This window comes from Scatophagus argus, chromosome 22 (genome assembly GCF_020382885.2).
Source record: "Scatophagus argus isolate fScaArg1 chromosome 22, fScaArg1.pri, whole genome shotgun sequence".
In the NCBI taxonomy this organism is placed as follows: domain Eukaryota; kingdom Metazoa; phylum Chordata; class Actinopteri; family Scatophagidae; genus Scatophagus; species Scatophagus argus.
The window spans coordinates 17,066,036-17,089,195 of NC_058514.1; the positions used below are offsets into that span (position 1 = coordinate 17,066,036).

The window sequence follows — 23,160 nt, forward strand, 5'->3', positions numbered from 1 at the left end:
AAATGACATCGTAGAAAGAACCAAACAAAGAACTGTCTAGCCCTTCTTTAAAGATCTTCTCAGTGTGTAACATTCTCAGTTTAAATTTCATCTGAAGATTTGACCTAAACAGTATCCCTGTAGCAGCTTCTTGGCTGCCATTGACAGCATTGACTGGAGCCTTTCAAGCCACAAGTGATCAACAATTGTCTGCTTGTGTTATTTTGCCTCAAAATGATTTACCGTTGTCTGTCACATCACCAGCTGAGATCATCACAGTGTTTAAATGATTCGGCCATGGTTGGACGGGGTGATGAGACTGAGTACAGGACTACGATTGACAACTAGTTCTCCCTTGCGAGCCGGGTCCTGCTCAAGGTTTCTTCCTGTTAAAAGGGAGTTTTTCCTTGCCACTGTCTGCTTGCTCGGGGGTTCAGGCTCTGGGTCTCTGTAAAGCATCTAGAGACAATTTTGATTGTATAAGGTGCTATAGAAATAAATTGAAATTGAAATTGACTCTTGAAATCCTTTGGAGAACATAAACAGCAATGACCAAATCATGGAAAGATAATCCTAGGCAGTGCTGATGCAGAGCAACACCAACCTCTCTTAGGACTGCATGCTAAGGCCTCCCTCTACTTCCTGTTCATCCACAGCTCCAATACCACAGACAACACAACACTCATCTGCCTGATCACCAGCTACAATGAAACAAGTTTGGAAGTCCGATCCCTGACATCTTGATGCCATCACAATAACCTCCATCTTAACATCAGCAAAATAAAGAGGCTGACTGTGGACTACAAAAAGAAACGACAGACATAAGTCTACATAAGGTCTACAGATGAGAGAACATCAGAATCAGAATCAGAATCAGAATTCCTTTATTTATCCCTGGAGGGAAATTCTTGTTTTTACAGACATTGCACATGCAGTATTCCCGACCAAGAAAGGAGAAAAAGTGCAGAGTATAAAAAATAGGATAAACAAGGAAAGGTATTTACAAAAACTGTATTCAAATTTTTAAGAAAAATTAAAATACAGGTATGTACATGTGTAAAAAAAGCCAATATGTACATTTTATATATATATAAGTGAGTGTCGGTCACAGTGCTGAGTTTAACAGTTTGATGGCGACAGGCAGGAATGATTTCCTGTGTCGCTCTGTGGTGCATCGTGGCAGTAAGAGTCTGAACATGAAGCCTCAAGTTCTTCTGGGTACACATCACCAAAAATGTCACAGTAAGACAACGGTTCAACATGGACTCAAGGATCTTCTGCAGCTTGTATGGGTACACCAATCAGAGCATCTTGACTGGCTGCATTACCTGCTGGTGTGGAAAGTGCTCTGCCACTAACCATAAAAAGCTTCCAGCCAATGCAGAATTTTAACTCTTGACAGTGAGATAAAATGCTCTTCTATCTGTTTGGCAATAATGTAAATGGAAGTTATTCAGTGGTGGTTTGGTCCTTTAAAGTCTTTTTGCTCTACATCTCTATTATCATTTTCTTTATCATTTAATCAATTTAATCTTTAGGTGAAATATTTACAGATCTATATATTGCTGTGGATTGATTATTATCCATTTGTACAGCATGCACAATGTTATATAATTATTACCTTCCACAGGAAGTTAAATCAGAAACATCATGACTGAATAAATAAAAACGATGAACGATGAAGAGGTAGGTTAGGCAGTTGTGGTGTGAGGACCCTATACCAAGGCAGTCATGCATGAATAAGATACATCACTTTTATGTACAGCCCAAATATGTATTGAACATGAAAAAAATGGGGGTGACCCATTCTAATTTGACTGTACGGTTGCTGTGTGCAGCTGCAGATGTTTCTGGGTACATTACAGTGTTGGATGCTGCCACCATGTGGGCTTATATGTCCAAATATTTACTACAAGATGATTATAACACAACCCCATACAAATGACACAGGAGGCAAACCACAGTTTTCATGCACATCTTTAATATATCATTTTTTTCATATTCACAACAAATACATTAAGCTCTTTCTCCTTATAATACAGCCTTAAATATTTTTACACTGAACCATTTTTCTCAGAAGTCTGCCTATCAAAATGTCTTTTAATCTTTGTCTCTTTATTCTGAGCATTTTGTTACATTTGTAGTCTCCATGCCTCCTAGCAAACCGGCAGTATTTCCTATGTACAACTATTTACAGGTGGAAAAAAAAGCATAAAAAAAAACAAAACAAAACAAAACCAAACAAACAAAAAAAGTCTCCATAAAGTTTTTCATGATAGTTCTCAGTTGAAAGGAATTAGGTTTAAGGTGCAGGCAAGGAGATGAGGAAAGGAATGTTGAAGAAGAAAAATGAAAGTAGAGAAAGGCTGGACATAGTGAGGAGGATCAGAGGAGAGTTGGACAGGGCTAAGTGTTTATTCCTGTAGATTCATGAAGCTCTGGTAGATATACATCTGTGATAAAATTCTCATAGAAAATAAATACAGCGCTATGAAAGACTCTACTGTTTACTTCATCAGGTCCCGTCATGTGAACAATGTGAAAATCCAAGCACGGCAGATCGTCACTGTTATCTACACAGTGAAGGATGATAGCGATTCCTGTAGGTAAGGACTGAGGACATGTGCTACTTCTATGTTAGGATGACAGTTCATTCTCGACCTGGGAAATAGTTCTTTGTTATAAACCAACCATGATCTGAGCACCTCTAGGACTGTTGTTCTGTGTGGGCTTTTAAGTGGACTCTTAGTTTCATTCATCAGCTTGGAAATGGCAGATGCCAAGATCCACAGTTCTGGAAGAAGCAAGTGAGTAAACCCTGAAACGAGGTTGTGTTTTCTCTACTGCTCTTTCCAACATCAAGCATAAACAGTCGCACACACAGTCGAGCTAAACATTAAAGCCAATACGGACGAGGAGTGTTTGACTTTAAAAGTCTGAACATCCACATGTCCATTTCACGCTGAATAAGAATGGAATCAATGACTCCTATTGGTCCAGTGGTTTAAGATGTTATAAGATGTAACGGCAACATCTACAGCTTGTATCTTGTAGGTTCTTGTCCGTGTCTATTTTGCTCTCATAAAGGCAAAAAATGAAGTCTCTGAATTCTGACTTCACTGACAGAATAAAGCCCTATTAAAAATTCTGATCTAATCCCGATGACAGAGCGTCTTCATTATCTGCAAAACTAGAACTTCATGATGTCAAGAAGCTCACAGCAGTTATATTTCTATAACTAGTCTGTGCTCATTCACAATCTGAAGTCCATTAAGATGTCAGCTCAGGTTTCTTCACGTTCTGTGAAATTGTGGACAGGGAGGAACTTCTGTCACATACCTAATGCAGTTTTAAAGCTGTGTTAACTTATGGTAGTTATGGTTCACTTGTGGACTCACATCCATCTATTTACACATACAACAAACGCATATTAAAGTTTGCATTCATTTGAAGAAGTGGGTCTGGTCACTGGATGGAATCTAACTTCTCCTTTTAGCTCTGCTTTGGTCTGACCAACTCTGTCTCGTATTTGGGCAGCTATTGTGCGGTGACAGTTCACGACATTCAATCCTGGAAAAAAAATTCCTGTTCAATTTTTTTTAATCCTTACAACTAAGGAGTTTACGTCCAACTTGTCTGGCTCTGCCGAGGCTTTTTAACAACTAAAACTCGTTATTTTTTTGCAGCTGTGATGTCAGATAGCTCGCTAGGTTTCTCTACACTGAGTTAGCAAAAAAGCACTGGTAGATTACCAATAGCCAGATGGACAGTGCCTTTTATGAACCCTGTCGCAACACAATTTTATATCTATATTTTTCTAATATTCAGCAGCAGATGAACATTACACACCTTGCTTTCACCAGAAGAGATCAGGTTTCATGCAAACTTGGGGTTGGTCCCATCCAGAGAAACTTAAGTTCTAATACACTGCTCAAAGGTTTTTGAAGGTGTATCATCTCAGTATTGATGGGTAACAAATTAGTCTTGACCGAGGGCTACAGAGTGTCTTGAGACGTTAGGGGTGATCCCGGAATGGTTCATACAGTTTGCTACGAGAAGAACGTTTTAAAAATAAAAACTGACCGGATCTGAGGCTATCTTCTCAGTCATTTCTGAGGTGGGAGAAAGAGCCCGGTGAAGAGCAACACAGCAAGGTCGCTACAAAAGATTCCAATGATGTCTGAACAGTTTATATGACAGAAGTGCTCATCCAGGGCCATGATGAGCTGTAAGGGTTTTCTGAGTCAGGGCTAACCGCTTTCATGCTAAACAAGGACAAAACTTGTCACAACCCTATCTCTGTTCTGGATGCACAAAGATGGGACTGAAGGGTTAGATGAGTGCAGTAAGAGTTACAACAGGTGTGGGTATTAAGGTAATGATGGAAAGAAGTACATGATCCTTGATCAATGAGAAGAACCAGGAACCAGGTCTGTCAGTGAGTCTCTACCTCCACAACATCCACTGAACAGGACAGCAGTCTCATCACTGCAGGTGTACACAACTGAGCCTTACCAGCAAAATATTCACAGTTCAGCCCATGAAGATGACTCACGCATTGGAAATTAAATTTTGGGTCATCAGCTCTGTATGTCACAATTTATTCTTTAATATAACGAAAGAAAAAAAAAGAAAAAAAAAAGGCAAGTCGCTCATTAGCTTCAATCCATCTCTACAAAGTGCAAGTACACGAGTCACGAAGACTTAAACGACTAAGCGTCAAAAGAAAGACTGATAGCTTCAAATAAAGCATTTCTCCAAATGAATTACAAAAAAAAAAACCAAAACAAATGAACAAAAAAAAAAAAGAAAGAAAGAAAATCACATAAATAAGTAAGTATCTGCAGGCCTGCCTGTACAGAAAAAGGCAAACATCAACAATAAAATAAAAATAACCTAGAGTAACACCTACAACTCTTAACACACACACTGGAATGAAAATAGTACAGGTACATGTGTGCCGAGAAAGTAAAAAGTATGACTGAATTTTCAAGACTAACACGACTCAGAACCAGAGGATCCGCTGGTCCTTTCAGCAGGTAACGCTGCAGCCCATCAGTCAGCAGCGGCAACAAGTAAAGGTCCGATTTTACGCCAAGTGCAACGTGAAACAAACAAGAAAAAAACAAAAACCCAAAAAGACATGACATGCACCGGGAAAAGCTTTGTTGATGCTGTGTCTGATGCTCTTTAAACACGCTAAGAAACCCTTCTCGTGTAGCTTAAGCCTCTTGACTTCATGTCTACCTTCCACGTAGACACGAAATCCCGTGAAAAGACAGAGCATCTTGGGGGTAGAATCTCGTTAACTACCATCATATCATTTGCTGGCTTAGACCAGGCCTTTTATGTGGAATGAGAAACCCCTCACCAAACAAATGCCTCAAAAAAAAAAAAAACAGCTTATGTTGTTAGCAGAACAGTGCAAGCCCCAGACTCTTCTAGAGGAAATCTAAAGAAAGAATTGCTTCTCCTGCATGCACATGAAGGTTTGGATGTTTTTAAAACGGCAGAACAAAGCTTTCAGTAGATTAATAGCTGTTGACGTCTCATCATGGGTGTCCAAATTTGTTGGGGGCGAACAAGAAGGCAAAAATACAGGATTCTGCAGGATTTGGTCAGCATTACGCATTAAAATAAAAAAAAAAAAAGAAAAATAGATCTGTCTTTCAAGTCATCATCCTTCGGGGTTAAACCCTGCTCAGTGTCCTCCAGCTTATCTGGGGAACGGGATGAGGCCTGGCCTTCCATCTCCAGAGACGGATGGCAGGCCTTCCCTCCACCTACAGGCCCCATTCTGCCATCGCTCAAAAGTGCAGTTCAGTTCCCGGCTGATAAAGCAGCCTCCCTCCTCACCTGCACAGGAAATGAAGGGATAAGTGGAGCCCAAAGCCTTGACTTCTCTTGTCTCTCCTTCCTTGTGATTTTCTCGCTTATCTTTTCCCTCCAACAGGCAAGTCGATCTGTGGAGTTTGTCATCTCCTCCTAAAACTCTTTTGGTATGGATCTCGTTGTGTTTCGTGTTTCGTTTTTCTTTTTTTTTTTTCCTTTTTTTTCCCCCCTGTGTGTCATTTAAGTTCCTTTTTTGTTTTTTTGTTTTTTATTTTTCCCTTATTGAGTTTTCTCTGTTAGTGTGGCTATTTGCCTGCTGGACAGCTTTTTGTTGGAAGGACTCCAATGAGGCTGCCTTCTTCAGGATGACAGATAAAGAAAAAAAAGCACATTCTTTGATACTATTTGTTTTTTCTTTTTTTTCAGTAATGGATGAATCCACTGCATGGACACAAGACTTTTGAGAAGTGAAGAGAGATGGACTGGTGGGATCTGCAGCACTTACTTAAATGCCGAAAACTCCCCTGAAAGATAATAAAGACGCAGAGAAAATAATAAGAATTAATGGTAATTGCTGCAGCCACGATCATGTGGTTTAGCTGTTGCTTATCTTGTCATTATGGTTACGCTCCGTATTTGCCAATTCAAATGAAACCAGTGGTGAGAGCGGACATTTCTGCAGCTGTCTCCTGTGTAGCAACCCAACTAGACAACAATACAGCTCTCTCCATCTCCGTCCCTGTGCGTGTGAACTCACCATAGCCACCGGCCTGGATGGGGGTTTTGGGCGAGGCGCAGGCATACAAGCTGAAGTCCTCTGTCTGAAAACCAGCTCGGTTTAACGAAGGCTCCGAGGCGCTGCGGTGGATTTTGGGTAATGAGCGAGCCAGCAGCTCGATGGATGCCAAGATCTGACAGAACACACAGTACAACACCGGGGTGATAAGTCACAATCAGTATGGTCACTATTCACAACTAAACGGAACCGAATACACCCAACAATGACGTGTACTGTGTTTGGAGCATGTAACTAGTGAGTCATTGCTGCATTCAGCTGCTTCAGCATGGAATCCTCTGAGGCCGTCTGGCGGCAAAGTCATCAATTCTCCTCTGATTAATCTATGAGCTAAAGGGTCCAAGTTAAAAATGTCAAAATTCACAGAAAGTTCCTGTTTGAATATGCTGTGTTGTTAATTAAGTGTAATAAAGGAGAAGAAAAAAAAACCCTGGATGGCTAACTGAAGAAGACAGTGAAGAATCAGTGTTGGATTTAGATTTAGCATTATGGATTTATATGACCAAAAAGGCACTCCAGTTCAAGGCTGGATTACGAAGCTTCTGAAATGGACACAACTACACTGGAGCTCATTTAACAAGTTCTATAGTGTGCAGTATGTATGATTTTTCTCATCAGCCCTGTTCAACACTTGACAGTGAAGCAGATTTGTGCGTGCAGCTCAACTTGAAAATCTCGGCTATGCGGTACAGTTTATTTTCAGATAACATCACATTAGACATCAAATTTATGTTTCACTTTCCTGATCAAATCATTTCAAAGTGATGATCAAAGGTATTCCACCTGTCCGAACACAGCGCTGACCTGGGCAAGAATAATTAACGTTGGGACCTCCAATGCAGCATTAGGAGCCTGTGTTTAATGAATTACATCAGAATTCAAACTAAATACTCATATTGGACCCTATCAGTTCCAACACTACTTTAAAAGAGAACATATTTTAATTGTAATTAAAACTAATAGTCTGCTAACTGGCCCTGCTCATTTGTTTCTGCCTGTGGACGTCTCTGGTTTATGTGCGACTCACTGTGTAGTGAGTGTTATTTGGGCTGCTTTAACTGTGTGCTCTTCCTCATGCTAGATTGTACTCTCTCATTTACGGGACCAACTTTCCCCCATGAGCAAGCAATTGGCAACAGCAGCAGTGCAGTGGGGCTAATCCTTACAATGGTGGGGGCTCAAAAGACCAACCCCTAGTTATGCTGCTATAGGTTTAGATTGCTGGGGGAGATCCTTAGACAGAGCAGGGGGACTCACTCATCATGTCCCATCACTGGTACAGCACTAACTCGCCCTCTCCCCCGGAGCTCTTGTGCTCCATCTTTCCTTAGCACTTCCGGAGCATGTTGCTAGAATCTCCTAACCCTCCAGAATCCAGAATCTCCTACCCCTCAGGTCCACCTGAGGCCTGGTACCGCTGCTGGATCCAGAACCCTCAACATTGCCCTGCCCAGATCCTGCTGCTCCTGCTCTGCACTGTTCTCTCTATCCTCCCTGTCTCTCCTCTCCCCCCTCTCCCTCCCAGGCGGTCACAGCAGAAGGCCGTCTACACTGAGTCTGGTTCTGCTGGAGGTTTCTGCCTGTTAAAAGGAAGTTTTTCCTCTCCACTGTCGCCATATGCTTACTCAGTGTGGGGTTTTGCCCTGGGACCTGTTTCTCTCTGATTCTCTTCTTTTTGAATGTGTTGTTTACACACCTGTAAAGTGTCTTGAGATAACTCTGTTATGAATTAGCACTTTAAATAAAACTGAATTGAATTGAATTAATGTCAGTATTTTTATGTGAAGACGTACAATGCTTGAAGCACCATGTAGGCTAATACGGATTAGTTAATTGCATCTTTTTAAGCGGGAAACTCACAGGTGTGTTAATGACTGCTGTATTATACATTATAGAGGAGGTCCTGCCAATTGGTCAATGGGACAATTAATGAAACGGAGATGCCAGTATTGTTATTAAGTTAACCTGCGTTTTTCGTGCTGTGACAAGTCTGTCTGGTGTTTAATAGGTCCATTCATAGTATTTCAAGTTGTACACATTCAGGCATACATGCCATTTCAAAGCCCACACTGCACATAATGTGTCACAGCAATCAAGTGATGGGGGAGTTGGGCTCCCTGCCAAACCTATGCCCCTGCACTGCCTGCATCAAGAGTACAGATGAAAACAAGCCTCTTGTGAGGTAAAATGAACATTTTCAGTATCAACTAAGCCAGTGCTTTTCTGTCTTAAAGGTACAAATCATGTGTATCTGTGTCAGAGCCACGGTTACACACCTGGACTAAATCTACCTGTCACCTTTGACACTCGCATTTATTTTCACACTAAAGTGTCCTTTAGTGTATTTTATTTTATTTTTTCTCTTTTATATTTTTATACTCAGTATTTCGTGTCATATATACCAGAAATATATACTGGACTGCTATGACAACTTAATTTCAGCTCGAGGATGAATAAAGTCATCCATCTATCTATCTATCTATTTATCTATCTATCTATCTATCGTCTCTCAATGAAACAGGAATCATTGTGTGTCACCTGAGGAAACAGGGGTCGCTCCTCTCTCTTCTTCTTCAGGCATTCGGCCATCAATCTCTTCATGGCCTTTGGACAGTTGCTGCGGACTTTGCTGAGGTCAGGAGACAGGTAACCTCGACCCACCATAAATATGATCTATGGGAAGAGATGTGGCTTTATAATATCTGGTTGCAGGCATGAACAAGCTGTTAACATTTTGTTGAGTTGAAGCTTCCAGCACAGCTCAAATGCTAATAATCAGCAATGTGTCTTGACTGGGATACTTAAGACATTTAATTGTTTTCTGTGTGGATTATAACTAAATGATAAGCTATTTAAAACGGATTAATTCAATTTCACCCAAACAACTGGACTTATTTAAAGTGAAATAAAATGACATGAAGTTACAGGATGCTTGATCTAGTATGACAACCTTACTGGGTCTAAAATTATATATCACTTAAGATGCTGCTGCATTCGGGTGTTTATGTGGAAACACATATGAAAATGGCTTTGTATGATCCACAGTGGCAGGGTCCCCATTTTGCTGCTCTCATACTGCATAGTTAACCATGTGTAAAGGAGTTTGGTACATTTCTCATCAGAGACCTACTGAGTTGTATTCTGACTACTTTTAAAAGGGAAAACACAGTGTAGAGACGAATTAGGGCAAGCTGTGGACCACAAAATCAGCACATATAAGTAGTTTAAAAATAAAAAAACTGCTGAAAACAGGCAATCAACACTTCTCCAACTGCATCACAAACACATCAGAAAAAAGGGAAGAGTAAAAAGCAGCATGAAAGCCAGTGACACAGTTACAGCAGTCGCTGTTTTATATCTCTTACGTCAGCCTCACTTCCAAACAGCGACTGAACAATGTTCAGGCATTGCTTTAACGGAGATGCATGAAAAACTTTAACATGAAAACTTCAACATGTGTCATAGCTTCGCACTGGACAAGGAGCAAAAATGACGTCCACCTGGATGTCTGTTTCCATCACGGCCAATCTGAGCCGGAGCTGACAAATACCTGTGCCTTGTCATTTCACCAGGAAATGAATACTGACCGTAGCTAAGCTAATGGGCTTTTTGTCACCGCGAAAGGGGTATTAATGAGCTCCTCTTACCTGGTCTCTGTTATTGATGTTGGAATAGGGCAATGCTCCTGACATGAGCTCGTACAACACGATACCGAAAGCGTATACGTCTGACTGGAAGCTGTAGGGGTTCTTGTCCTGCAGCCGGATCACCTCTGGTGCCTGGGAGAGAACAGGTTACAGTGACAGACAGCTATACACTCATATCTCTTTTACTTTGGTTTTGTAAATGCTAATAGGACATATTTATTAACATCTGTGTTTATTTACATATGACAATAGAAGTAAAATGCAAACTTAATGAAGGAAGACTTTTAGCAGGTGAACACTGACCATCCAGAGTATAGAGCCAGACAGCTGTTCAAACTGATGGGAGCCACTCCAGCGGGACTTGACCGTAGCCAGACCAAAGTCCCCAATCTTCACCGTCAGATCCTCGTGGAGGAAAATATCTGGAGGAGATCAAGTCAAGGCAACACTCTCTTCCTCTACCTGTAAGCTCTTAACCATGTGGAGGTTGCACACTCTCCAACTGGTGATTATGTTTTCATCCCAACTCGCTTGTTTGCAAGGTACATCTCACGAGAGATTATCATTACTATAGTAAAATTTAATTTGGGTGACGCAAAGATGAGCTGACTGAGTAAAATGTTTCAAAAGGATACTGTTGCTCTTCAGATCTCTGTGGATGATTGATTTGGCGTGCAGGTAACTGAGGAGGAAAAGAGAAAAGTTCTAAGAACTGAACACATAGTGAGATTTAACTGCTTTTGTATTTGAGGAGGGACTCACTCCATGCCCTGAGCCGTCTGCCGGGCGATGTCGATCAGCTTGATCATCTCAAACTTGGTCTCGATGATGTGCAGGTGATGGTACAGACTGGAGCCTTCACACCACTGGGTCACGATGGCCAGCTGCGGCTTGGTGGTGTAGCCCATGAACAGGAGGATGTTCACATGACGCGTTTTCCTGGTGCAAACACACACACACACTGCTTGATCAAACTACAGAACTGCAGTCATCAGTGATACGATGTTCATTTGTAGTACATTACAGAAGATGCAGTACATATATTATAAGTAAGTATGTTCATTTAAAGGGTACCGTATTTTCCAGACTACAAGCCGCTACTTTTTTCCCACGCCTTGAACTCTGCGGCCTAAACAACGATGCAGCTAATCTATAGACTTTTACGGGCTAGCGGCCTCCAGGGGGCGCTCTAAGCAGAAAGCGCAAAAGCGAGACAGACAGGTGGAAGAGGTGATGCGAAGAGGAAGACGCTAGTTTTAAGAGTAACTTTTAACCGTCCTTTTGCGCGTCACACACACACCCTCATCATGGAAAACACTCGAAGAAGGTGTGTGATGGAGCCTTTCTGAGGCTGTTCAACTCCAACACTGAAGAAGACAACTTCAGTGGTTTCAGCGCGCAGGAGGAAGACGATGATTTTTCTGGTTTCTTTAACCAGCCATGTTACTGCCGTTCTGTTGTCGTGTTACAGGCACTGTTTGGAAAAAAGCAGTTAAGGTATGTTCATAAATATTTAAATAATCTTTCTGTCTGAATATGTCATGTTACAATGTGGACACCTGCAGCTTATAGTCAAGTGCGGCCTATATATGTATTATTGTATATTATATATGTAATTTTTTATTTTTTTTTTAAATTTGGTGGGTTTGGCTTATGGGCAGCACGGTGGTGCAGTGGTTAGCGCTATCGCCTCATAGCAAGAGGGTTCCAGGTTCAAATCCCGGTCTGGGCCCTTCCATGTGGAGTTTGCATGTTCTCCCTGTGCCTGCGTGGGTTTTCTCCGGGTTCTCCCACTTCCTCCCACAATCCCACGCTAGGTTAAATGGATACTCTGTGAGTGTGTGGTTGTCTGTCTTTGTGTGTTGGCCCTGTGATTGACAGGCGACCAGTCCAGGGTGAACCCCGCCTCTCGCCCGTAGTCAGCTGGGATAGGCTCCAGCTCCCCCGCGACCCTGACGGATAAGCGGTATAGTAAAATGGAAAGTGGATGGGTTCGGCTTATACTCAGGTGCGTTCTATAGTCCGGAAAATACGGTATGTGTGGCGGACATTACCTGAGGACTCCCACTTCATTCTTGAAGGCCTGAAGCTGTTGTGGTGTGGGAGCAGTGACGTTCAACATCTTCACCGCCACATCACCTGGGAGGAGACAGAGGACATGACAGGCAAAAAAATAAAAAAAACAAAACAAAACACACCAACAAATACCCAGAGCCCTCTCCACAGTGTGATTCACAGGCCTAGTGAGGCGCTTCAAATTTAAAACCGCCTCTTAATTACCCTTTCTTTGTATTGCAAACACAAAACAGAAACACATTTAAAAAGGTTTTTAAAAAAGTCTGGATGCTGTGTAACACCTAAATAAAAGAGAATGTGATCATTTGCTAATGCTTTTTGACACATACTCAATTAAAAGCAGTATAAAAATCAATATATTTACTGTTTGACTCCGTCACTAATTGTTATAAATATATGCACTCCAAAATGGTGCCAGCAACATGTTTCAAAGTTGTAGAGTGTTCATAAACCACCCGTTTGGAAAATTCCACTGGTAAACAGGTTCAGTGATAACAGCTGATAGCATCAGGATTGGGGATGAAAGGGGGATCCTTGATACAAAAGTTCTTAATGAAAGCACAAACCTACAGGAAATTCACTGGCTTATTCATGATTGACAGCTTGAGGATGTTAACATAAGACCAGGGTGAAAAACGTATCATGATCTCACTTACTCATCAAGAGCTGAATGCAAAAGATGGCTGAAACATCGCAGATGAATCCAGTTACTAAATCAAGTACTTTTAACTAGAATCTGTCCCGAAACAAAACACCGGCACACTTACCATGCCACTTTCCCTTGAAGACAGTTCCAAAGGATCCAGAACCTATCCTCTGACCCAGAGTAATCTGACCCTCAGGTATTTCCCAGTCATCACTGGAGTCCCTTCTCCCCAGGGTTTTCTGTTCCACAGGACACTCAGTCAGCACAAGCACAAAAACAATAAACCTCAAGAGAACAGTACTACCTGCGGCAACCTCTCACCATCTTATTGCGGTCCTCAGATGAGGATGATGACTTGCGCTCCCTCTGCTGGCAGGGTGACTTCTGTGGCACCTTGACATTGGTCAAAGAGCCAGGTAAAGAGGCAGGAGGTGTGGCTGACAGCCCTGTGGTGGAGCCTGGAGGGTATCATGGATGAAAATAAAGGAAACGATAAAAAAGGTGAGGTGGATAAGAAACACTGGTTTTAAAAAAGAAAAAAAAAAGTTGAGAAGAGAAAACTGAAGAGAAAAGAGGAGGTTTGGGCGAGGAAAGGGATTGAGCCATCTGTATTAGTTGTGTGTGTTTGGTCACATGCAGAGGAGAAGTGATGGGGTGTTTGGTTGGAGGTCATTTAATGGTCTAAGCAGATAGAGTTTATCATTAACGGTTAATGTCACGATTACTAAGGATCCTGATTTTAACTGATTCTAAACCGCAAGCAAATTTAACTTATCTTAGCACACATAACAACAATTATTTCGAAATCATTTCAACATGTTACTGGTGGTTACATGCTGGTTATGCTGACAAGTGATGCATGCAAATTTACTCAGCTGTAATTCATCCAGCCATCTAAAATGAAATGTCTGCCTGTCTGTCTGCCTGCCTGCCTGCCTGTCTGTCTGGACAATCGTCGACATCTTACTGCCGCTGAGGAAGCTAAAAGCGCAGCGTCGAGTGTGAAATAGTTTGGGTGAGCGGTTCTTTGGTGTTTTTGTACTCATGACTCATCTTGGTCTTGAGACGGGTCTCAAAGATTACTTTTTGAAGATTTCGGTCTTGTCTCGCTCTCAAGCAAAGTGGGATTTTATTTAAAAAGAGGATAAAGAGGATCACTAAATTGCCTGCGCGTTGTCCATTTTATTTGTTTAACACCATTACAGTGATTGGGTGTGAAACGTCCTGCGACAAATTTAACCTCTAAATTTTTGTTGACGCCCGTCATCCCTCCCCACCACCCTTTACACACACACACACACACACACACACACACACACACACACACACACTGTGCATGTCTGCCAGGAGGCGTCAGCCATATCTGTAATACAACTTCTGCCTGAGCCACGACGAGTTTATCTTTAAACAATAGCTTAAAGAAATCCTCAGTATGTCATTTCTGCAAAACAATGCTGGAAAAAAGAAAAGAATTAGCAATCTACCTCAGAAACCCTCCACCCGCCCTCCCAAAGACATTTACGGAATATTAGCTATACATATTAGCCACCTGTTTAAATATTTTAATTGGTTGCAAGCTAGTTGCCGCCTAGTTAGGTGTGCAAGCTATCTAAATTAGTTAACATTAATTAAGGGATTGGTATTGCTGTGTTAAGATTGAGCAAACAACGCATATGGTGACAAATTGTTATTCTACATGTAGCAATCCTTATAGTTAAGCTAGGAAATAAGGTGGAAGGTTCATGTTTCAGGAACACTTCAAAAAAAACGGTGTACACTGTTGGTGTATTTTATATTACTGTGTTGTTAATAAAGTTTAAAAAAAAGGAAGAAAAAATTGTTTGCACACACATAAGTCTAAAACATGGGTCTGAAACAGCTGTTTATATGTGTGTGTGTGTTTATATATATATATATATATATATATATATATATATATATATATACATACATGTAAAAAAACAACAATAAACAAGCTCTTAGCTGTCAATCGTGCTGATTGTGTTCTCTGTTAAATTAAGCAGCCATCTTAAAAAAATGTTATTTTCATTTTCATGAATTTTGAAAGTGATTAAAGCCTGGAGTTAGGACAAATGCTGATTACTCATTCACTGTAGTTAACATTACTTAATCAAAAGAAGCATTTCAGGAATCAAACCACACCCCCGCATAAGCAATAGTATCCGATCAGAATAGTGGTGATGTCTCTGTGTAACCCGTGAGCTGTCAGATGGGTGTTCGACTGAGCATGTGAGGATACAAAGGGGGGGAAGGGGGAAACAGGACGAAGAGGAGGGAGACACACGGTGGATGTGACACGGGGCTGGGTTTGGTGTGGGGAGTTGGGGAGATGGTGGGGGGTGAAGGACACAGGAACACACAGAGGCCTAACTACCTCGGAAAACAGGCTCGGGCTCAAAATCAAACACTATGTCATTGGGGTAGGAGTATGGGAAGGGGCTTGAGGTCCGTGTTCGGTGCTTCCTCAAGCAGCGGGCAGGGTGGGTCGGGGGGGCTGCAGGGCAAAGAGAAACAGACAGACCATCACTGCTACTCACCCTGCCCCTTTCACCTATAAACAACCACAGCTGAGCTTAGCTTAGCTGAGCTGAGCTGAGCTGGATGGAGAGTCATCCTACCATACTGTATATCTACAGGTTTCATGGGGTTAAATTTGACTTCACGATATATGAGGTTAAATGTCAGCATCAACACTTTGGGGGGAAAAAAAAAGTCTTATTTGTTTTCTTTCCAGAAATGAAATGAGAACAATCCCATGATTGTTTTGAATGGAAAAAAAAAAGTCTGATGCCTCAAAAGCTCACTGTTAAATTAACACCCTGTATCTTGTTCTTTAATCAAGTTCTACACAGCAGTGAAACTAGCTAAAGTCTCTGAGATACTGATGCTTTTGGAGAACAGATATATGTTTGCTGGATGCGTCTAATTCTGCGCTTTATTTCATTCCCATTAATCCAGGGCTACAATTAGTTCAGCAAGACCACCACGGGCCTCTTCACTGACAAACCTCTTCATCATGTTATTTTTTGCTCATTTTTTTTTGCTTAAACGAAAAAGCTGAACAAATCATAAGACACATGCATATGTCCTAACAATCCTGAGGAGCGGCCTGGCAGAGCAGGTCAAAATAAGATTAACAAAAAAAAAAAAAAAAAGTTTGATCAAGTGGACCTTCTGCTCTTCCAGAAACCCTGACCCACAAATCTGAATACACATTTGTGTTGTCAGCTTTTGCTCTCAGTGACTGTGAGGGTGCAAGACTAAACAGAACTGACTCAACTTCTCAGGTCTGAAATCCCCCCCCCCCCCCCCCCCCCACCCACCCACACACACACACACACAACCACACACACACACACACACACACACACTGACACGCACACACACACAAAAGACCAAGAGCACACAGATGCGGGATGGTGGGGGAAAAAAATAAAAATACACAGAATGAACCAGGAGTCTCCTACTTTGATCCTTACCTCCATCTGACCTTGGTAATCCCTGATCTCGAATCAGGTCCTGAAAGGAATAACGCAAACGGACATGAGTAAAAGAGCTCGGCACAAGGTGGGAGTTGGAAACACCTTTTATGACTCCACTTTATGAACACCAAGAGACAAAAGGAAAAAGAACTGAAGAGGAAAGCATCACGAACAACTAGAGATTCAGTCAGAGCTGTTGCACAAACTAAAGCTGTCATTTTTCAAACAAATCAAATACAAACAAGTACTTCGTTGCAGTTCATTTATATGCAACACATGTATCACATGTATGACAATTCTATACTACGTTATAAAACTGATTTTATTTATTCATAGGCACAGATTTGCCATCAGGCAGGGTTAGTATAAGGTAGAGGCATGTCACAAGGGGCCTTTGAGCGCAACTTTGCTGAGGGCACAGATAATGCAGTACTCAGATCGTTCCCCATCATTCCAAATCTCAGCTTTTCAATTTCAATTTATTTCTATAGCACCTTATACAATCAAAATTGTCTCTAGATGCTTTACAGAGACCCAGAGCCTGAACCCCTGAGCAAGCAGACAATAGCAAGGAAAAACTCCCTTTTAACAGGAAGAAACCTTGAGCAGGACCCGGCTTGCAAGGAAGAGCTATTCCTTGTGTTTCCCACACTGAAACACAAGGCTAGCCTTTTCATCTTCATTGTGTTATGCACTCTGCAGACCACTGTTACTGAGCTTCATTTATGGATAAAAATTTTTTTTAAAAAGTTCTGGCTTAGTGAAGGCAACTTGGTAAATTTAAAATTTTGTATTTACCCAAAGTGAATGCAGTTTAAGATTACTGACTACATGCTGCTCACAGGCTGTGCTTTTAAAGAACAGGCACAGTCAAGGTTGGATGATGTATTAAATTCATACAATTCAAATTTTGGATTTTGCACAATGTGTACAGCGTATAAATTGTCAAAGTGGACTTACTAAAACATGCAAAAAGGAGGTGGCTGTCGTTCAAAAGGTAACGTAGGTGATAGCTGCTACATTAGCTGCCTTGAGTCATGACAGTCATGTGAACTGTGATGCGGGAAGTTAGCAGTTTATGGCTCTGTCATGACTACATGCGACAGCTGCTCTCGATATCTCGGTCACATCTGAGAAAGGGACAGACCGAAATGAGACCGCAGACTGATCTGAGATGAAGTCAACAGTCAGCTAAACAGAGCGCCGCTTAATTCAGTCTGTTATTGCCTTGTAACCAGTTAGCTAACTTTTGCTAGCCAGCTGCTTGCAGATATCACGGTTGGTGTCTTGTTGAAATACAAACAATGTGTGTGTAGACCTTTGCGCTCTGTCTGTGCTGAGCCTGATTATTAAGTGGATACCCTGACAGTCTGCAGATGTGTGAGATGTCCTCTATTTTGTTTTTACATATGCAAAACGATGACAGGTGGTGCAGGTCTTTTACTATTCTGTTCAACTGTCTCTTCAGCGGGGCCCTGGGTGGTGGGGGTGGGGAATCATAGTCCTGTGGTCATATGCAACACACCAATCAAGCAGGTCAGCTCATACAAGTATCTTGGAGTTCACTTGGACAACACTTTCAGTTGGAATGAATGTGTCAAAAGTTTGCGTTCCCATTTACGGCAGGGACTTCATTTTTTGTGTAGACTTTAAGAGTGTATGGTGTAGACAAAGGTATGTTTTTCTTTTATCATGCTGTTTCAAGTTGAACTGTAGCCGGCTCTATGACCAACCCAATGTGTATTGTTGACATCTGCCTGTCATTCCTCTATGTACCGACTATGGGCGGGGTGGTTCTCCCTACGGGCCGAAATCGAACTGATATGATAGTGATTCTCAACATCACATAAAAAAAAAAAAAAGAATACATGAATGTTACAGCAGTTCATTATAATTTTCAATACTATAAATTTCCTATAACTTGTGAAATGTTAAAATCATATTGAGGTGGTAGCAAAAAGTGAAACTAAACCGTTGAGATTTTGTTTTGCTTATCTTTTTAGTAATGTCATTTCTCATGTTGCAAATTGCTTTCCTGCCTGTACAACATCCATTGCACGTCTGCCCGTCCTGGGTGAGGGATCCCTCCTCTGTTGCTCACCCTGAGGTTTCTTCCATTTTTTCCTGTTAAAGGTTTTTCTGGGAGTTTTTCCTTAGTCGATGTGAGGGTCGAAGGGCAGGGGATGTTGCTGATGTTATGTTAAGCCCTTTGAGACAAACTGCTTGTAAAAATGGGCTATACAAATAAAGTTGACTTGACTTGACTTGACTACAAGGGAGCTTAGTTTGATACGGGATGTCAGCAGGTATGGCAACCTCACTGTAAAACTAATAACTAAGCTTGCTCGTGTGGTAAACACCGTCATGGAGGTGATGAGGAGGAACGATCGCCAGGCCCTCCAGTCCATCTATGAACGAACTGTTCTTAGACAAGCTCAGGGGAAAATGACCAAGCCATCCCATATTCTCCACACAGAGTATGAGCTCTTGCCTTCCCTGCTGTAAACTCAACCACTTTAAAAATGCATTTGTTCCCTACATCCATCCACCTTTTAAACAATACTATTTGCGGTTGTAGAGACTATGCAATAATTTTACAGTGTTTTTACTTTGGTGGTTTTACTGTGGGGTATGTGCAATACATCCATCCATCCATCCATTTTCTACACCGCTTATCCGTCAGGGTCACGGGGATGGCTGGAGCCTTTCCCAGCTGACAAATGTAATTGCAGTTTTTGTTGATTAGCTCCTCCCACTGGTTAAATAATGTTAATCAGAGACATCAGCTGCCATCCAGCAGAGAACAAGAGAGCAGACTCACATCGATGTTGACAGGCTCGATGGTATTGATATGGACATTTGGGGCAGAGGATGAACGGTCCCGCTGGCCAAACTGGTTGCGGTGGTCTTCCTCACTGGACCGGAAACTGGGTGGGATGGGTATGGACTTGGACGGGGACAAAGTGGTGTGGCATATCGACCTGAAAAGATAAAAATTCAAATTCAAATTCAAAATTCAGAGTTCAAACAGATTTCCGCTCATGTTTATGCACACTTACTCCCTGTACCTAAAGGTTCACTCTGCAGAATGTGTCAGTTGCTGCACCATTAAAAGGTGCAGTATGAGTACAAGATGGGTGATTGCCGAGTCTCATTCCAAGATAGTCAAATACTGCTACCTGTAAATGACACTCAACAATCAGCTAACTCTCGTCAGAATCGCTGAAGCTCAGAAACATCCTGAGGAGAATAAGATCCATCCTGAGAGTGTAAGAAAATACAGCAGGAAAGCAGGGTCTCTACAGATAACCATACATACCCATAAATACTCTAGGGGTGGTGTGTGTGTGTCTTCCTCAAGCCTGAGTCCTCTACCAGAGGTCTGAGAGTTTGAGGGTTCTGTGCAGTATCTTAGTGGTTCTCAGGACTCCACTCTTCTGGGCAGAGACCACTGGAATCTGCTGAAGCCCCTCTTCCAGTTTGGGGTTCACAGCCCCCAGTTCCCAAATTACCACAGGCCCAACTGTTGCTTTCCCTCACCTTTTCTAGCCCTTCTTTCCAAGCTTCTCATGTTCCTTCTTCTTGATGTTAATGTCGCTTGGGATGGCTACATCTATCACACAACTGCCTTCCTCCGCTGTTTGTTCAAACACCACAATGTCCAGATGGTCAGTCTGGATCTGGAAGTCCCACAGAATCTTAGCTTGGTCATTCTCAACCACCTTAGGAGGTGACGACAAGACGTCCATTCTGACCTTGGGACTTCCAGCTCATACTCAGTGCAGATGTTCCTGTTTACTATGCCATCCACTTGGGTTATGGCAGTGCTTCTCAAATAGTGGGGCGCGCCCCCCTGGGGGGGCGCGGTGCGATGCCAGGGGGGGCGCGTGTGACCCTGGGGAACATGCTTTTTTTGCCGTACTAGAATAAAGTGTAATTGCACATCCACTACAGTAGTTGGCAGTGGCGCTCTCATTGTCAGAGTGTGCGCAGGGAGTATTAGCTCTATGGTGTAGCGGCTTTTTTGCACCGAGCAGGAAGTGCAGTAAGCGAACCCTTAAGAGACAACATGAAGAAATTTTTAACAGGGATGAGAAGAAAGGCGGAGAGAGACGAAGATAATGAGACAAAAGTAACTCACCCGAAAGCTAAGACGAGGAAATATGACGAAGCATATGTAGCGCTTGGCTTCACTGTGGCCACAGTTGGAGACGAGGAAAGACCAGTGTGTTTACTGTCTAAAAATGTTGGCAGCGGACAGCATGAAGCCAAATAAATTAAGGCGCCACTTGAAGACATTACATCCCAATCATGCTGATAAGCCGCTGGAGTTTTTTCAGCCAAAACGTGCCGAATATTGCCAACAATCATCCCGCTTTGTGAATGCTACTTCAGTAAACCAGCGAGAATTGTTAGCATCCTATTATTACATATTATTAAATATTATTACATATTATTATTACTATTATTTATAGTCGCGGCGGGGGGGGGCGCGAATTGTTTTCTACTTGCTGGGGGGGGGGCGCAACAGAAAATAATTGAGAAGCACTGGGTTATGGCATTACATGTATCCATATATGCACACACACACACACACACATAGTTGTTGAAGGATACTCACCCGGTGGAGTCGGATGGTGGAAGTGATGGACAGGCCTCAGACACAGGGGTGGTTCCCTCTGAAGAGACCTCCTCCTGGGTAAACGGGTGATGCTCGAAGAACTTGGACACAAGCAACAAGCTGCAAAAATCACACCATCAAGGTTACCTATTTGATTTAATTAATTAATACTCAACACAATTCAACTTGGGTATACTGATATTGTATTTAGAACTGAATTCTGTATTACAAAATGTAATTAAAGAGTTTGGTCTAGACCTGCTCTAACTGCAAAGCATCAAGAGATAACTTTTGCTGTGAATTGGAGCTATATAATTGAACTGAATCAGAAGACAAGATCAGAGTGCCTAAACCTTTTCCCTGCAAGAGCCAAAACTAAATAGCAAACCATGGTCCAAAAAGCAAGCACCTATTGTATTACTCTGTATTATAAAGATGTAAAATGTTATTAGGAACTCAAGTGTCACTCTGCCCGACATGCTTAGATAATAAAAAATTATTGATATTTAGGGATCCTACACATTTAAAGGGCATTTTCACCTCCCATAAAGTGAAACAGCAGAAACAATGTTTTTTAAATTAAGTTTCAACCAACAACCCTCAAGCCCTCAATTGACATGACTTGAAGACATTTATCAGGTGTCACACAGCACCCTTAGCAGATGGTGGAGGCTTTTTTTTTTTTTTTTTTACATATGCAGCAGCACTCCTCAACAAAAATATGTGGAGTTGCCCCCTAAAAATAAAAAGCTTTTTTGGATAATCGAGGCCAGTTCACGAGACGATTTTCAAAACCGTCAAACTGCTTAAAGTCTGTCTTCAATTTAGTGTAGACAATCCAGTGACACACAAAGAGAGACTAGCTCACACACTGTGGCAGTGAAAAGGCCGATTTTGTCCAACATGTACAATCACTAAATCACGGATGCTTACAGTAATCAGAAGGAGGTGGGACTAAGTAAAATGCAATACTAATGGCCCACTTCAAGCGCTACTAAAATCAAAGATCACAAAGGGGATTCTTGCACTATGACAACACAACGCTGTCCAGTGCAGTGATCTCCTGCTGGTTACAGCATCACGGTTCCTTCCCTGTGTGTGACTCACTCGAGTTGGTCATAGTTGACACACATAAGGGGAACTTCTGTGCTGCAGCGTTGGTGGAACTTGTAGCCACAGGTCTGACAGCGGAAACCCTGGAAAAGCAGCTTTCGGCAGAAGTCACAGAAGGCCAGTGTGAAGAAGGTCTTCCTCACCTGTCGGTCAAACACATACACAAAGACACAATCAGGCTTAAGTAAGGCTGGGCAGAATGTGTGTGTAAAGGTTAATGCTCGTCACTGGAGTCACGACTCGGGTTTCGGTCTGACAATACTCACAAAGTTGTGTGTGGTGAGCGGCACGTTCTCCAGTACTTCTACATGTAACTCCTCTCCTGTCAGCCAGGAGATGTCTGTGTCCCAGCCAATCGGCTTCTTCTCTCTGGATCAGAGGGACAGTGAGGGGAACTGTTTACACCTCATAATACTGTTGGTTTAAGCTTTATATTAAAAGTTGTGCAAACATGGCCACGACGGTTTCCAGCAGAAAACCACCCTAACAGCTACAACGTCGAGATTTCATTCATGAAAACCAAGAGTTGCACAGGTTTATGTAGTTTTTTGTAAATAACTGGTTCCTAACAACAAATCTGCACTACACAAGACTGCAAGGGAGTAAAGTTTCTGAAACTCAGACTATAAACCTGATTTAAAAATCTTCAATCTCAAATCACGGCTCCATCTTCTGTGTCGCAGTACCCACACCCACCCTCTCATGACGCTGCAAATTAAAATGAACTTTTCATTTCACACTTAAACAGTGTCAATGCAAAAAAAGAATTAAATTACTGTTAAAATACTAACAGTTCTAGAACGTTTTGGGAACATTTTGACCACACGCCTGCAGTTTAGTTTTGTGTGACTGTGTGTACTACAGCTACTAAACAAAAACAATGGAGCTTATTTGGCGCTAATTTGGTTTGATTTGGTTTAGGCGCCAAAACACATGTGCTGAGTGGA

General features: G+C 42.0%; 1 protein-coding gene across 2 annotated transcripts in view; it reads right to left on the reverse strand.

Moving 5' to 3' along the window:
• Positions 1-1,938: 1,938 nt before the first annotated feature.
• Positions 1,939-23,160, reverse strand: part of braf (B-Raf proto-oncogene, serine/threonine kinase) — a 31,601-nt gene continuing 10,379 nt past the window's right edge. The window contains exons 5-21 of one of the 2 annotated variants that reach the window (XM_046379501.1): positions 22,480-22,582; positions 22,208-22,356; positions 21,101-21,220; positions 19,301-19,460; positions 16,477-16,516; positions 15,372-15,491; positions 13,298-13,434; positions 13,098-13,215; positions 12,309-12,393; positions 11,017-11,193; positions 10,890-10,936; positions 10,558-10,676; positions 10,255-10,386; positions 9,146-9,280; positions 6,569-6,722; positions 6,317-6,335; positions 1,939-5,835 (exon numbers count right to left, since the gene is read on the reverse strand). In XM_046379501.1, the coding sequence (XP_046235457.1) occupies positions 5,832-5,835; positions 6,317-6,335; positions 6,569-6,722; positions 9,146-9,280; positions 10,255-10,386; positions 10,558-10,676; positions 10,890-10,936; positions 11,017-11,193; positions 12,309-12,393; positions 13,098-13,215; positions 13,298-13,434; positions 15,372-15,491; positions 16,477-16,516; positions 19,301-19,460; positions 21,101-21,220; positions 22,208-22,356; positions 22,480-22,582 (1,819 nt within the window). In that variant the 3' untranslated portion in view covers positions 1,939-5,831. Of the gene's footprint in view, positions 6,336-6,568; positions 6,723-9,145; positions 9,281-10,254; positions 10,387-10,557; positions 10,677-10,889; positions 10,937-11,016; positions 11,194-12,308; positions 12,394-13,097; positions 13,216-13,297; positions 13,435-15,371; positions 15,492-16,476; positions 16,517-19,300; positions 19,461-21,100; positions 21,221-22,207; positions 22,357-22,479; positions 22,583-23,160 lie in introns of both variants that reach the window. The other variant, XM_046379502.1, reaches the window with a different exon arrangement.